Raw genomic sequence first — 14,034 nt, forward strand, 5'->3', positions numbered from 1 at the left:
TTTGGGTGAGGCTGACCGTGAAAGAGATGCATCAGAGGGTGAGTATGAGACAGAGCCATGACATTGTATGAGGATTGGATTGAGTGGTAGTGGTGGGATGAGTACTGGGGAGGTGAGTAAGTGCAGGTAAGTTGAGGATGAACTTTGAGTGGGTTTGAGGAGTGATGTGAAAGATTGGTGTTGGCAGTGCAGAAGGAGATGTGGGGAGGGGGCAGTGATGTGGGGAGGGGGTGGTGATGTGGAAGACGGAGTATAGGAGAATGAGTAAGTGTACTCACTTTGACTGACCTAGTTCGGTCATTGAAACGCTCCCTGCACTGGATCCAGATGCGGGAGACGTTGCTGCTGCTGGTGACCTCCTCTGCCACCTCGAGCCAGGCCTTCTTGGTGGCAGAGACAGGCCACTCCCACCCGTCCTCTGGGTAGAACACATCCCTCCTCCTCCTCGCCCCATCCAGTAGGACCTGGAGTGAGGCATCGGTAAACCTGGGAGCAGCCTTTCCCCTGGTCTGCTCCATTCTGTACTTTTGGTTGGTTATTCCAGGAGCAACCATTAGAGGACTGCCCCTTTAAATAGGGCTCCTCCAGCTGACAGTGTGTGATGCTGGTGCGCAGGCTGCCCGCTGCGCAGGTTGACGATGGGAAACCCGGAAGCCACGGTAAGTGCTTTCAATTTACCCGCGATCGCATGGGGAACGGACCGATTTCACTGGGCGGGTTACCCACGTGCCCAGTCGTACCCCGCTGCCATCCCACCTCCCTGGGAATATTGGGGCCCATATTACAACACAATAATTGTTCTGCATGTTCCAATAGGGAGACCTACCCCTTCATCCAGGCAAAGATAATACGGCCAAGCATCCCAGTGCCATCTAATGGAGGGAAGCACAAAGTTATCCAGGCCATCGGTCCCATGTCCCCCAATCCCACTGAACCCCACACCCCCTTATGCAACACCCTGCTGAACCCCACACCCCCACCGAACCCCACACCCCCTTATCCAACACCCTGCTGAACCCCACACCCCCTTACCCCACACCCACGCACTGATCCCCACCCAGCACTGAGACAGCAGTCAGTGTACAGATATCTCACTGAGAGAGAGGGGACTGAGAGACACCGGTCAGTGTACAGATATCTCCCTGAGAGAGAGGGGACTGAGAGACACCAGTCAGTGTACAGATATCTCCCTGAGAGAGAGGGGACTGAGAGACACCAGTCAGTGTACAGATATCTCCCTGAGAGAGGGGACTGAGAGACACCAGTCAGTGTACAGATATCTCCCTGAGAGAGAGGGGACTGAGAGACACCAGTCAGTGTACAGATATCTCCCTGAGAGAGAGGGGACTGAGAGACACCAGTCAGTGTACAGATATCTCCCTGAGGGAGAGGGGACTGAGAGACACCAGTCAGTGTACAGATATCTCCCTGAGAGAGAGGGGACTGAGAGACACCAGTCAGTGTACAGATATCTCCCTGAGAGAGGGGACTGAGAGACACCAGTCAGTGTACAGATATCTCCCTGAGAGAGAGGGGACTGAGAGACACCAGTCAGTGTACAGATATCTCCCTGAGGGAGAGGGGACTGAGAGACACCAGTCAGTGTACAGATATCTCCCTGAGAGAGAGGGGACTGAGAGACACCAGTCAGTGTACAGATATCTCCCTGAGAGAGAGGGGACTGAGAGACACCAGTCAGTGTGCAGATATCTCCCTGAGAGAGAGGGACTGAGAGACACCAGTCAGTGTACAGATATCTCCCTGAGAGAGAGGGGACTGAGAGACACCAGTCAGTGTACAGATATCTCCCTGAGAGAGAGGGGACTGAGAGACACCAGTCAGTGTGCAGATATCTCCCTGAGAGAGGGGACTGAGAGACACCAGTCAGTGTACAGATATCTCCCTGAGAGAGGGGACTGAGAGACACCAGTCAGTGTACAGATATCTCCCTGAGAGAGAGGGACTGAGAGACACCAGTCAGTGTACAGATATCTCCCTGAGAGAGAGGGGACTGAGAGACACCAGTCAGTGTACAGATATCTCCCTGAGAGAGAGGGGACTGAGAGACACCAGTCAGTGTACAGATATCTCCCTGAGAGAGAGAGACTGAGAGACACCAGTCAGTGTACAGATATCTCCCTGAGAGAGAGGGACTGAGAGACACCAGTCAGTGTACAGATATCTCCCTGAGAGAGGGGGGACTGAGAGACACCAGTCAGTGTACAGATATCTCCCTGAGGGAGAGGGGACTGAGAGACACCAGTCAGTGTACAGATATCTCTCTGAGAGAGAGGGGACTGAGAGACACCAGTCAGTGTACAGATATCTCCCTGAGAGAGAGGAGACTGAGAGACACCAGTCAGTGTACAGATATCTCCCTGAGAGAGAGGGGACTGAGAGACACCAGTCAGTGTACAGATATCTCCCTGAGAGAGAGGGGACTGAGAGTCACCAGTCAGTGTACAGATATCTCCCTGAGAGAGAAAGGGACTGAGAGACACCAGTCAGTGTACAGATATCTCCCTGAGAGAGAGGGGACTGAGTGATACCAGTCAGTGTACAGATATCTCCCTGAGAGAGAGGGACTGAGAGACACCAGTCAGTGTACAGATATCTCCCTGAGAGAGAGGGACTGAGAGACACCAGTCAGTGTACAGATATCACCCTGAGAGAGGGACTGAGAGACACCAGTCAGTGTACAGATATCTCCCTGAGAGAGAGGGGACTGAGAGACACCAGTCAGTGTACAGATATCTCCCTGAGAGAGAGGGACTGAGAGACACCAGTCAGTGCACAGATATCACCCTGAGAGAGAGACACCAGTCAGTGTACAGATATCTCCCTGAGAGAGAGGGGACTGAGAGACACCAGTCAGTGTACAGATATCAACCTGAGAGAGAGGAGACTGAGAGACACCAGTCAGTGTACAGATATCTCCCTGAGAGAGAGGAGACTGAGAGACACCAGTCAGTGTACAGATATCTCCCTGAGAGAGAGGGGACTGAGAGACACCAGTCAGTGTACAGATATCTCCCTGAGAGAGAGGGGACTGAGAGACACCAGTCAGTGTACAGATATCTCCCTGAGAGAGAGGTGACTCAAACCATCCCGTCAGACATGTCGCTCACCCTACCTTTCAGTATCCAGGTGATGGAGGCTGCAGCAACAGTGGCCGTGTTATCCCCAACTCCCACACCCTTCAGTACAGCCTGCGTGGCAAGGGTGCCCGTTATACTGCTGGCAAAGGCCTGGCATCAGGAATAGAGACCTCATCAGTTGGTATCACTTCACGGACAATTAGGTATCAAAGTGTATGAAATACACTGTCCTTTCTCCCTCTGGGACCGGGTGTCACAGTGCGTAAGATACAGTGTCCTTTCCCCCTCTGGGACCGGGTCTCACAGTGCGTTAGATACACTGTCCTTTTCCCCTCTGGGACCGGGTCTCACAGTGCGTTAGATACACTGTCCTTTCCCCCTCTGGGACCGGGTCTCAGTGTGTTAGATACACTGTCCTTTCCCCCTCTGGGACCGGGTCTCACAGTGTGTTAGATACACTGTCCTTTCCCCCTCTGGGACCGGGTCTCACAGTGTGTTAGATACACTGTCCTTTCCTCCTCTGGGACCGGGTCTCACAGTGCGTTAGATACACTGTCCTTTCCCCCTCTGGGACCGGGTCTCACAGTGTGTTAGATACACTGTCCTTTCCCCCTCTGGGACCGGGTCTCACAGTGTGTTAGATACACTGTCCTTTCAACCTCTGGGACTGGGTGTCACAGTGCGTTAGATACACTGTCCTTTCCCCCTCTGGGACCGGGTCTCACAGTGTGTGATACACTGTCCTTTCCCCCTCTGGGACCGGGTGTCACAGTGTATTAGATACACTGTCCTTTCCCCCTCTAGGACCGGGTCTCACAGTGCGTTAGATACACTGTCCTTTCCCCCTCTGGGACTGGGTGTCACAGTGCGTTAGATACACTGTCCTTTCCCCCTCTGGGACCGGGTCTCACAGTGTGTGATACACTGTCCTTTCCCCCTCAGGGACCGGGTGTCACAGTGTATTAGATACACTGTCCTTTCCCCCTCTGGGACCGGGTCTCACAGTGCGTTAGATACACTGTCCTTTCCCCCTCTGGGACCGGGTCTCTCAGTGCGTTAGATACACTGTCCTTTCCCCCTCTGGGACCGGGCCTCACAGTGCGTTAGATACACTGTCCTTTCCCCCTCTGGGACCGGGTCTCACAGTGCGTTAGATACACTGTCCTTTCCCCCTCTGGGACCGGGTCTCACAGTGTGTTAGATACACTGTCCTTTCCCACTCTGGGACCGGGTCTCTCAGTGCGTTAGATACACTGTCCTTTCCCCCTCTGGGACCGGGTCTCACAGTGTGTTAGATACACTGTCCTTTCCCCCTCTGGGACCGGGTCTCTCAGTGCGTTAGATACACTGTCCTTTCCCCCTCTGGGACCGGGTCTCACAGTGCGTTAGATACACTGTCCTTTCCCACTCTGGGACCGTGTGTCACAGTGTGTTCGATACACTGTCCTTTCCCCTTCTGGGAACAGGTCTCACAGTGTGTTAGATACACTGTCCTTTCCCCCTCTGGGACCGGGTCTCACAGTGTGTTAGATACACTGACCTTTCCCCCTCTGGGACCGGGTGTCAGTGTGTTCGATACACTGACCTTTCCCCCTCTGGGACCGGGTCTCACAGTGTGTTAGATACACTGTCCTTTCCCCCTCTGGGACCGTGGTCTCACAGTGCGTTAGATACACTGTCCTTTCCCCCTCTGGGACTGGGTGTCACAGTGCGTTAGATACACTGTCCTTTCCCCCTCTGGGACCGGGTGTCACAGTGTATTAGATACACTGTCCTTTCCCCCTCTGGGACCGGGTCTCACAGTGCGTTAGATACACTGTCCTTTCCCCCTCTGGGACCGGGTCTCTCAGTGCGTTAGATACACTGTCCTTTCCCCCTCTGGGACCGGGCCTCACAGTGCGTTAGATACACTGTCCTTTCCCCCTCTGGGACCGGGTCTCACAGTGTGTTAGACACACGGTCCTTTCCCCCTCTGGGACCGGGTCTCACAGTGTGTTAGATACACTGTCCTTTCCCACTCTGGGACCGGGTCTCTCAGTGCGTTAGATACACTGTCCTTTCCCCCTCTGGGACCGGGTCTCACAGTGTGTTAGATACACTGTCCTTTCCCCCTCTGGGACCGGGTCTCTCAGTGCGTTAGATACACTGTCCTTTCCCCCTCTGGGACCGGGTCTCACAGTGCGTAAGATACACTGTCCTTTCCCACTCTGGGACCGGGTCTCTCAGTGCGTTAGATACACTGTCCTTTCCCCATCTGGGACCGGGTCTCACAGTGCGTTAGATACACTGTCCTTTCCCCCTCTGGGACCGGGTCTCACAGTGTGTTAGATACACTGTCCTTTCCCCCTCTGGGACCGGGTCTCACAGTGTATTAGATACACTGTCCTTTCCCCCTCTGGGACCGGGTCTCACAGTGTGTTAGATACACTGTCCTTTCCCCCTCTGGGACCGGGTCTCACAGTGTATTAGATACACTGTCCTTTCCCCCTCTGGGACCGGGTCTCACAGTGTGTTAGAGACACTGTCCTTTCCCCCTCTGGGACCGGGTCTCACAGTGTGTTAGATACACTGTCCTTTCCCCCTCTGGGACCGGGTCTCACAGTGTGTTAGATACACTGTCCTTTCCCCCTCTGGGACCGGGTCTCACAGTGTGTGATACACTGTCCTTTCCCCCTCTGGGACCGGGTCTCTCAGTGTGTTAGATACACTGTCCTTTCCCCCTCTGGGACCGGGTCTCACAGTGCGTTAGATACACTGTCCTTTCCCCCTCTGGGACCGGGTCTCACAGTGTGTTAGAGACACTGTCCTTTCCCCCTCTGGGACCGGGTCTCACAGTGTGTTAGATACACTGTCCTTTCCCCCTCTGGGACCGGGTCTCACAGTGTGTTAGATACACTGTCCTTTCCCCCTCTGGGACCGGGTCTCACAGTGTATTAGATACACTGTCCTTTCCCCCTCTGGGACCGGGTCTCACAGTGTGTTAGATACACTGTCCTTTCCCCCTCTGGGACCGGGTCTCACAGTGCGTTAGATACACTGTCCTTTCCCCCTCTGGGACCGGGTCTCACAGTGTGTTAGAGACACTGTCCTTTCCCCCTCTGGGACCGGGTCTCACAGTGTGTTAGATACACTGTCCTTTCCCCCTCTGGGACCGGGTGTCACAGTGCGTTAGATACACTGTCCTTTCCCCCTCTGGGACCGGGTGTCAGTGTGTTCGATACACTGTCCTTTCCCCCTCTGGGACAGGGTCTCACAGTGCGTTAGATACACTGTCCTTTCCCCCTCTGGGACCGGGTCTCACAGTGTGTTAGATACACTGTCCTTTCCCCCTCTGGGACCGGGTCTCACAGTGTATTAGATACACTGTCCTTTCCCCCTCTGGGACCGGGTCTCACAGTGTGTTAGATACACTGTCCTTTCCCCCTCTGGGACCGGGTCTCACAGTGCGTTAGATACACTGTCCTTTCCCCCTCTGGGACCGGGTCTCACAGTGTGTTAGATACACTGTCCTTTCCCCCTCTGGGACCGGGTCTCACAGTGTGTTAGATACACTGTCCTTTCCCCCTCTGGGACCGGGTCTCACAGTGCGTTAGATACACTGTCCTTTCCCCCTCTGGGACCGGGTCTCACAGTGTATTAGATACACTGTCCTTTCCCCCTCTGGGACCGGGTCTCACAGTGTATTAGATACACTGTCCTTTCCCCCTCTGGGACCGGGTCTCACAGTGCGTTAGATACACTGTCCTTTCCCCCTCTGGGACCGGGTCTCACAGTGTGTTAGATACACTGTCCTTTCCCCCTCTGGGACCGGGTCTCACAGTGTATTAGATACACTGTCCTTTCCCCCTCTGGGACCGGGTCTCACAGTGTGTTAGATACACTGTCCTTTCCCCCTCTGGGACCGGGTCTCACAGTGTGTTAGATACACTGTCCTTTCCCCCTCTGGGACTGGGTCTCACAGTGTGTTAGATACACTGTCCTTTCCCCCTCTGGGACCGGGTCTCACAGTGCGTTAGATACACTGTCCTTTCCCCCTCTGGGACCGGGTCTCACAGTTTGTTAGATACACTGTCCTTTCCCCCTCTGGGACCGGGTCTCACAGTGCGTTAGATACACTGTCCTTTCCCCCTCTGGGACCGGGTCTCACAGTGTGTTAGATACACTGTCCTTTCCCCCTCTGGGACCGGGTGTCAGTGTGTTAGAGACACTCTCTGTGTTACTGGAATGCTGAAGGGTATAAACATTGAGCTGTTGTGTGATCACTGACCTGCACGGTGTCCCAGATCTGGTAGGTGAGGTAATCATCACTCACACTCTCAGGATATCCTTGGGGCAGAAATACCGACTGAAAGACAAGGGAGAGGAGTCTGATCCAACCCGCTCACACTGCACACCATTCACCCACCCAATCAGAACTTCTCAGCACGGGAGGAGGTCATTCGGCTCAACGCTCGTTACCTCTCCCGATAAGAGCTCTCCATTAACCCCATTCCCCATCGCCCCCCCCGTGCCCTCTCTCTCTGAACTATCTCTCCATTAGTCCCATTCAATGCCCATTCCCCATCGCCCCCCCGTGCCCTCTCTCTCTGAACTATCTCTCCATTAGTCCCATTCAATGCCCATTCCCCATCGCCCCCCCGTGCCCTCTCTCTCTGAACTATCTCTCCATTAGTCCCATTCAATGCCCATTCCCCATCGCCCCCCCCGTGCCCTCTCTCTCTGAACTATCTCTCCATTAGTCCCATTCAATGCCCATTCCCCATCGCCCCCCGTGCCCTCTCTCTCTGAACTATCTCTCCATTAGTCCCATTCAATGCCCATTCCCCATCGCCCCCCGTGCCCTCTCTCTCTGAACTATCTCTCCATTAGTCCCATTCAATGCCCATTCCCCATCGCCCCCCGTGCCCTCTCTCTCTGAACTATCTCTCCATTAGTCCCATTCAATGCCCATTCCCCATCGCCCCCCCGAGCCCTCTCTCTCTGAACTATCTCTCCATTAGTCCCATTCAATGCCCATTCCCCATCGCCCCCCGTGCCCTCTCTCTCTGAACTATCTCTCCATTAGTCCCATTCAATGCCCATTCCCCATCGCCCCCCGTGCCCTCTCTCTCTGAACTATCTCTCCATTAGTCCCATTCAATGCCCATTCCCCATCGCCCCCCCGTGCCCTCTCTCTCTGAACTATCTCTCCATTAGTCCCATTCAATGCCCATTCCCCATCGCCCCCCGTGCCCTCTCTCTCTGAACTATCTCTCCATTAGTCCCATTCAATGCCCATTCCCCATCGCCCCCCGTGCCCTCTCTCTCTGAACTATCTCTCCATTAGTCCCATTCAATGCCCATTCCCCATCGCCCCCCCGTGCCCTCTCTCTCTGAACTATCTCTCCATTAGTCCCATTCAATGCCCATTCCCCATCGCCCCCCGTGCCCTCTCTCTCTGAACTATCTCTCCATTAGTCCCATTCAATGCCCATTCCCCATCGCCCCCCGTGCCCTCTCTCTCTGAACTATCTCTCCATTAGTCCCATTCAATGCCCATTCCCCATCGCCCCCCCGTGCCCTCTCTCTCTGAACTATCTCTCCATTAGTCCCATTCAATGCCCATTCCCCATCGCCCCCCCCGTGCCCTCTCTCTCTGAACTATCTCTCCATTAGTCCCATTCAATGCCCATTCCCCATCGCCCCCCGTGCCCTCTCTCTCTGAACTATCTCTCCATTAGTCCCATTCAATGCCCATTCCCCATCGCCCCCCGTGCCCTCTCTCTCTGAACTATCTCTCCATTAGTCCCATTCAATGCCCATTCCCCATCGCCCCCCGTGCCCTCTCTCTCTGAACTATCTCTCCATTAGTCCCATTCAATGCCCATTCCCCATCGCCCCCCCGTGCCCTCTCTCTCTGAACTATCTCTCCATTAGTCCCATTCAATGCCCATTCCCCATCGCCCCCCGTGCCCTCTCTCTCTGAACTATCTCTCCATTAGTCCCATTCAATGCCCATTCCCCATCGCCCCCCCGTGCCCTCTCTCTCTGAACTATCTCTCCATTAGTCCCATTCAATGCCCATTCCCCATCGCCCCCCGTGCCCTCTCTCTCTGAACTATCTCTCCATTAGTCCCATTCAATGCCCATTCCCCATCGCCCCCCGTGCCCTCTCTCTCTGAACTATCTCTCCATTAGTCCCATTCAATGCCCATTCCCCATCGCCCCCCGTGCCCTCTCTCTCTGAACTATCTCTCCATTAGTCCCATTCAATGCCCATTCCCCATCGCCCCCCGTGCCCTCTCTCTCTGAACTATCTCTCCATTAGTCCCATTCAATGCCCATTCCCCATCGCCCCCCCGTGCCCTCTCTCTCTGAACTATCTCTCCATTAGTCCCATTCAATGCCCATTCCCCATCGCCCCCCGTGCCCTCTCTCTCTGAACTATCTCTCCATTAGTCCCATTCAATGCCCATTCCCCATCGCCCCCCGTGCCCTCTCTCTCTGAACTATCTCTCCATTAGTCCCATTCAATGCCCATTCCCCATCGCCCCCCGTGCCCTCTCTCTCTGAACTATCTCTCCATTAGTCCCATTCAATGCCCATTCCCCATCGCCCCCCGTGCCCTCTCTCTCTGAACTATCTCTCCATTAGTCCCATTCAATGCCCATTCCCCATCGCCCCCCGTGCCCTCTCTCTCTGAACTATCTCTCCATTAGTCCCATTCAATGCCCATTCCCCATCGCCCCCCGTGCCCTCTCTCTCTGAACTATCTCTCCATTAGTCCCATTCAATGCCCATTCCCCATCGCCCCCCCGTGCCCTCTCTCTGAACTATCTCTCCATTAGTCCCATTCAATGCCCATTCCCCATCGCCCCCCGTGCCCTCTCTCTCTGAACTATCTCTCCATTAGTCCCATTCAATGCCCATTCCCCATCGCCCCCCGTGCCCTCTCTCTCTCTGAACTATCTCTCCATTAGTCCCATTCAATGCCCATTCCCCATCGCCCCCCCGTGCCCTCTCTCTCTCTGAACTATCTCTCCATTAGTCCCATTCAATGCCCATTCCCCATCGCCCCCCGTGCCCTCTCTCTCTGAACTATCTCTCCATTAGTCCCATTCAATGCCCATTCCCCATCGCCCCCCCGTGCCCTCTCTCTCTCTGAACTATCTCTCCATTAGTCCCATTCAATGCCCATTCCCCATCGCCCCCCCGTGCCCTCTCTCTCTCTGAACTATCTCTCCATTAGTCCCATTCAATGCCCATTCCCCATCGCCCCCCGTGCCCTCTCTCTCTGAACTATCTCTCCATTCGTCCCATTCAATGCCCATTCCCCATCGCCCCCCCGTGCCCTCTCTCTCTCTGAACTATCTCTCCATTAGTCCCATTCAATGCCCATTCCCCATCGCCCCCCCGTGCCCTCTCTCTCTGAACTATCTCTCCATTCGTCCCATTCAATGCCCATTCCCCATCGCCCCCCGTGCCCTCTCTCTCTGAACTATCTCTCCATTAGTCCCATTCAATGCCCATTCCCCATCGCCCCCCGTGCCCTCTCTCTCTGAACGATCTCTCCATTAGTCCCATTCAATGCCCATTCCCCATCGCCCCCCGTGCCCTCTCTCTCTGAACTATCTCTCCATTAGTCCCATTCAATGCCCATTCCCCATCGCCCCCCGTGCCCTCTCTCTCTCTGAACTATCTCTCCATTAGTCCCATTCAATGCCCATTCCCCATCGCCCCCCGTGCCCTCTCTCTCTGAACTATCTCTCCATTAGTCCCATTCAATGCCCATTCCCCATCGCCCCCCGTGCCCTCTCTCTCTGAACTATCTCTCCATTAGTCGCATTCAATGCCCATTCCCCATCGCCCCCCCGTGCCCTCTCTCTCTGAACTATCTCTCCATTAGTCCCATTCAATGCCCATTCCCCATCGCCCCCCGTGCCCTCTCTCTCTGAACTATCTCTCCATTAGTCCCATTCAATGCCCATTCCCCATCGCCCCCCGTGCCCTCTCTCTCTGAACTATCTCTCCATTAGTCCCATTCAATGCCCATTCCCCATCGCCCCCCCGTGCCCTCTCTCTCTCTGAACTATCTCTCCATTAGTCCCATTCAATGCCCATTCCCCATCGCCCCCCGTGCCCTCTCTCTCTGAACTATCTCTCCATTAGTCCCATTCAATGCCCATTCCCCATCGCCCCCCCGTGCCCTCTCTCTCTCTGAACTATCTCTCCATTAGTCCCATTCAATGCCCATTCCCCATCGCCCCCCCGTGCCCTCTCTCTCTGAACTATCTCTCCATTAGTCCCATTCAATGCCCATTCCCCATCGCCCCCCGTGCCCTCTCTCTCTGAACTATCTCTCCATTCGTCCCATTCAATGCCCATTCCCCATCGCCCCCCCGTGCCCTCTCTCTCTCTGAACTATCTCTCCATTAGTCCCATTCAATGCCCATTCCCCATCGCCCCCCCGTGCCCTCTCTCTCTGAACTATCTCTCCATTAGTCCCATTCAATGCCCATTCCCCATCGCCCCCCGTGCCCTCTCTCTCTGAACTATCTCTCCATTAGTCCCATTCAATGCCCATTCCCCATCGCCCCCCGTGCCCTCTCTCTCTGAACGATCTCTCCATTAGTCCCATTCAATGCCCATTCCCCATCGCCCCCCGTGCCCTCTCTCTCTGAACTATCTCTCCATTAGTCCCATTCAATGCCCATTCCCCATCGCCCCCCGTGCCCTCTCTCTCTCTGAACTATCTCTCCATTAGTCCCATTCAATGCCCATTCCCCATCGCCCCCCCGTGCCCTCTCTCTCTGAACTATCTCTCCATTAGTCCCATTCAATGCCCATTCCCCATCGCCCCCCGTGCCCTCTCTCTCTGAACTATCTCTCCATTAGTCCCATTCAATGCCCATTCCCCATCGCCCCCCGTGCCCTCTCTCTCTGAACTATCTCTCCATTAGTCCCATTCAATGCCCATTCCCCATCGCCCCCCGTGCCCTCTCTCTCTCTGAACTATCTCTCCATTAGTCCCATTCAATGCCCATTCCCCATCGCCCCCCGTGCCCTCTCTCTCTGAACTATCTCTCCATTAGTCCCATTCAATGCCCATTCCCCATCGCCCCCCGTGCCCTCTCTCTCTCTGAACTATCTCTCCATTAGTCCCATTCAATGCCCATTCCCCATCGCCCCCCGTGCCCTCTCTCTCTCTGAACTATCTCTCCATTAGTCCCATTCCCTGCCCATTCCCCATCGCCCCCTGTGCCCTCTCTCTCTGAAAGAGCTCTCCCTTAGCCCCTTCCCTGGACCCTGTTCCACACTATCTGGAACGCAGACACTCAACCTCGGACTCACCGTGAACAGACCAGACAGGGTCCGTGCCACTCGTCCCGTTTGCTCCGGTCTTCGGAAGAGCTGGCCGTCTGCCAGCTGGATGTAACGACGAGGCAAGCGCGTGCCGTAGCGCTCAGTGCACACAACGTTAGCCTCCTCTGTGGCCATGGCGGACTGAGGTGGAGGGCTCGGTCAGGGCTCTGTGAAAGGTCGAGAGGAGGGGCAAGAGAAGGGTTAGAGCGCTTGTCCGCTTTAAAGGGGAAGTGGGATTCCACTCTCCCGTATCAGCTCAATGTTACACTGCCTCGTAAACTCAGGCGCTCTCCCCCCTCACTCACGCCCTCCCTTTGCTGTCAGTCGTATCTCAGTGGGCCTCACTCTCGCCTCTGGGTGAGAAGGTCGTGGGCTCGAGCCTCGCACACTCCAGAGACTCAAGCCCCACAATCCAGGCCGACTCTCCCGTTAGCCAGTACCGAGCGAGCGCCGCACTGCCGCGGGGTCCGTGCCGAGCGAGCGCCGCACTGCCGCGGGGTCCGCGCCGAGCGAGCGCCGCACTGCCGCGGGGTCCGCGCCGAGCGAGCGCCGCACTGCCGCGGGGTCCGCGCCGAGCGAGCGCCGCACTGCCGCGGGGTCCGCGCCGAGCGAGCGCCGCACTGCCGCGGGGTCCGCGCCGAGCGAGCGCCGCACTGCCGCGGGGTCCGCGCCGAGCGAGCGCCGCACTGCCGCGGGGTCCGCGCCGAGCGAGCGCCGCACTGCCGCGGGGTCCGCGCCGAGCGAGCGCCGCACTGCCGCGGGGTCCGCGCCGAGCGAGCGCCGCACTGCCGCGGGGTCCGCGCCGAGCGAGCGCCGCACTGCCGCGGGGTCCGCGCCGAGCGAGCGCCGCACTGCCGCGGGGTCCGCGCCGAGCGAGCGCCGCACTGCCGCGGGGTCCGTGCCGAGCGAGCGCCGCACTGCCGCAGGTGCCGTTTTTCGGATGAGATGTTGAACCGAGGGCCCCGTCTGCCCTCTCAGGTGGGTGTTAAACATCCCACAACACTATTGGAATAACAGCAGGGGAATTCTCCCGGGTGTCCTGGGCCAATATTTATACCTCAATCAACATCACTAAAAAAACAGATTATAAGACCATAAGAGATAGGAGCAGGAGTAGGCCATTCGGCCCCTCGAGCCTGCTCCGCCATTCAATGAGATCATGGCTGATCTGATTTTTACCTCAACTCCACTTTCCCGCCCTTTCCCCATACTCTTTGACTCCCTTTCTGATCAAAAGTTTGTCTAACTCAGCCTTGAATGTATTCAATGACTCAGCCTCCACAGCTTTTTGGGGTAAAGAATTCCAAAGATTCACGACCCTCTGGGAGAAGAAATTCCTCCTCATTTCCATCTTATACGGGCGACTCCTTATTCTGAGACTATGCCCCCTAATTTTAGATTCCCCCATGAGGGGTAACATCCTTTCAGCATCTACCCTATCGAGTCCCCTCAGAATCTTGTATGTTTCAATAAGATCTCCTCTCATTCTTCTAAACTCCAATGAGTATAGACCCAACCTGTTCAATCTTTCCTCATAAGACAACCCGTCCACACCCAGAATCAACCTAGTGAACCTTCTCTGAACTGCCTCCAA

The 14,034-nt window shown here is 55.7% G+C and overlaps 1 protein-coding gene across 1 annotated transcript in view; it reads right to left on the minus strand.

The window, feature by feature from the left end:
- The window catches only part of LOC137319282 (uncharacterized), a 39,782-nt gene extending 27,180 nt beyond the window's left edge, over positions 1-12,602 (minus strand). Inside the window, exons 1-4 of the mRNA XM_067981570.1 lie at positions 12,429-12,602; positions 7,366-7,443; positions 3,134-3,248; positions 827-872 (exon numbers count right to left, since the gene is read on the minus strand). Coding sequence (XP_067837671.1) covers positions 827-872; positions 3,134-3,248; positions 7,366-7,443; positions 12,429-12,575 — 386 coding nt within the window. The 5' untranslated portion in view covers positions 12,576-12,602. The remainder of the gene's footprint in view (positions 1-826; positions 873-3,133; positions 3,249-7,365; positions 7,444-12,428) is intronic.
- Positions 12,603-14,034: the final 1,432 nt, after the last annotated feature.

The sequence above is a fragment of the Heptranchias perlo genome, unplaced genomic scaffold, assembly GCF_035084215.1.
Source record: "Heptranchias perlo isolate sHepPer1 unplaced genomic scaffold, sHepPer1.hap1 HAP1_SCAFFOLD_798, whole genome shotgun sequence".
NCBI lineage: Eukaryota > Metazoa > Chordata > Chondrichthyes > Hexanchiformes > Hexanchidae > Heptranchias > Heptranchias perlo.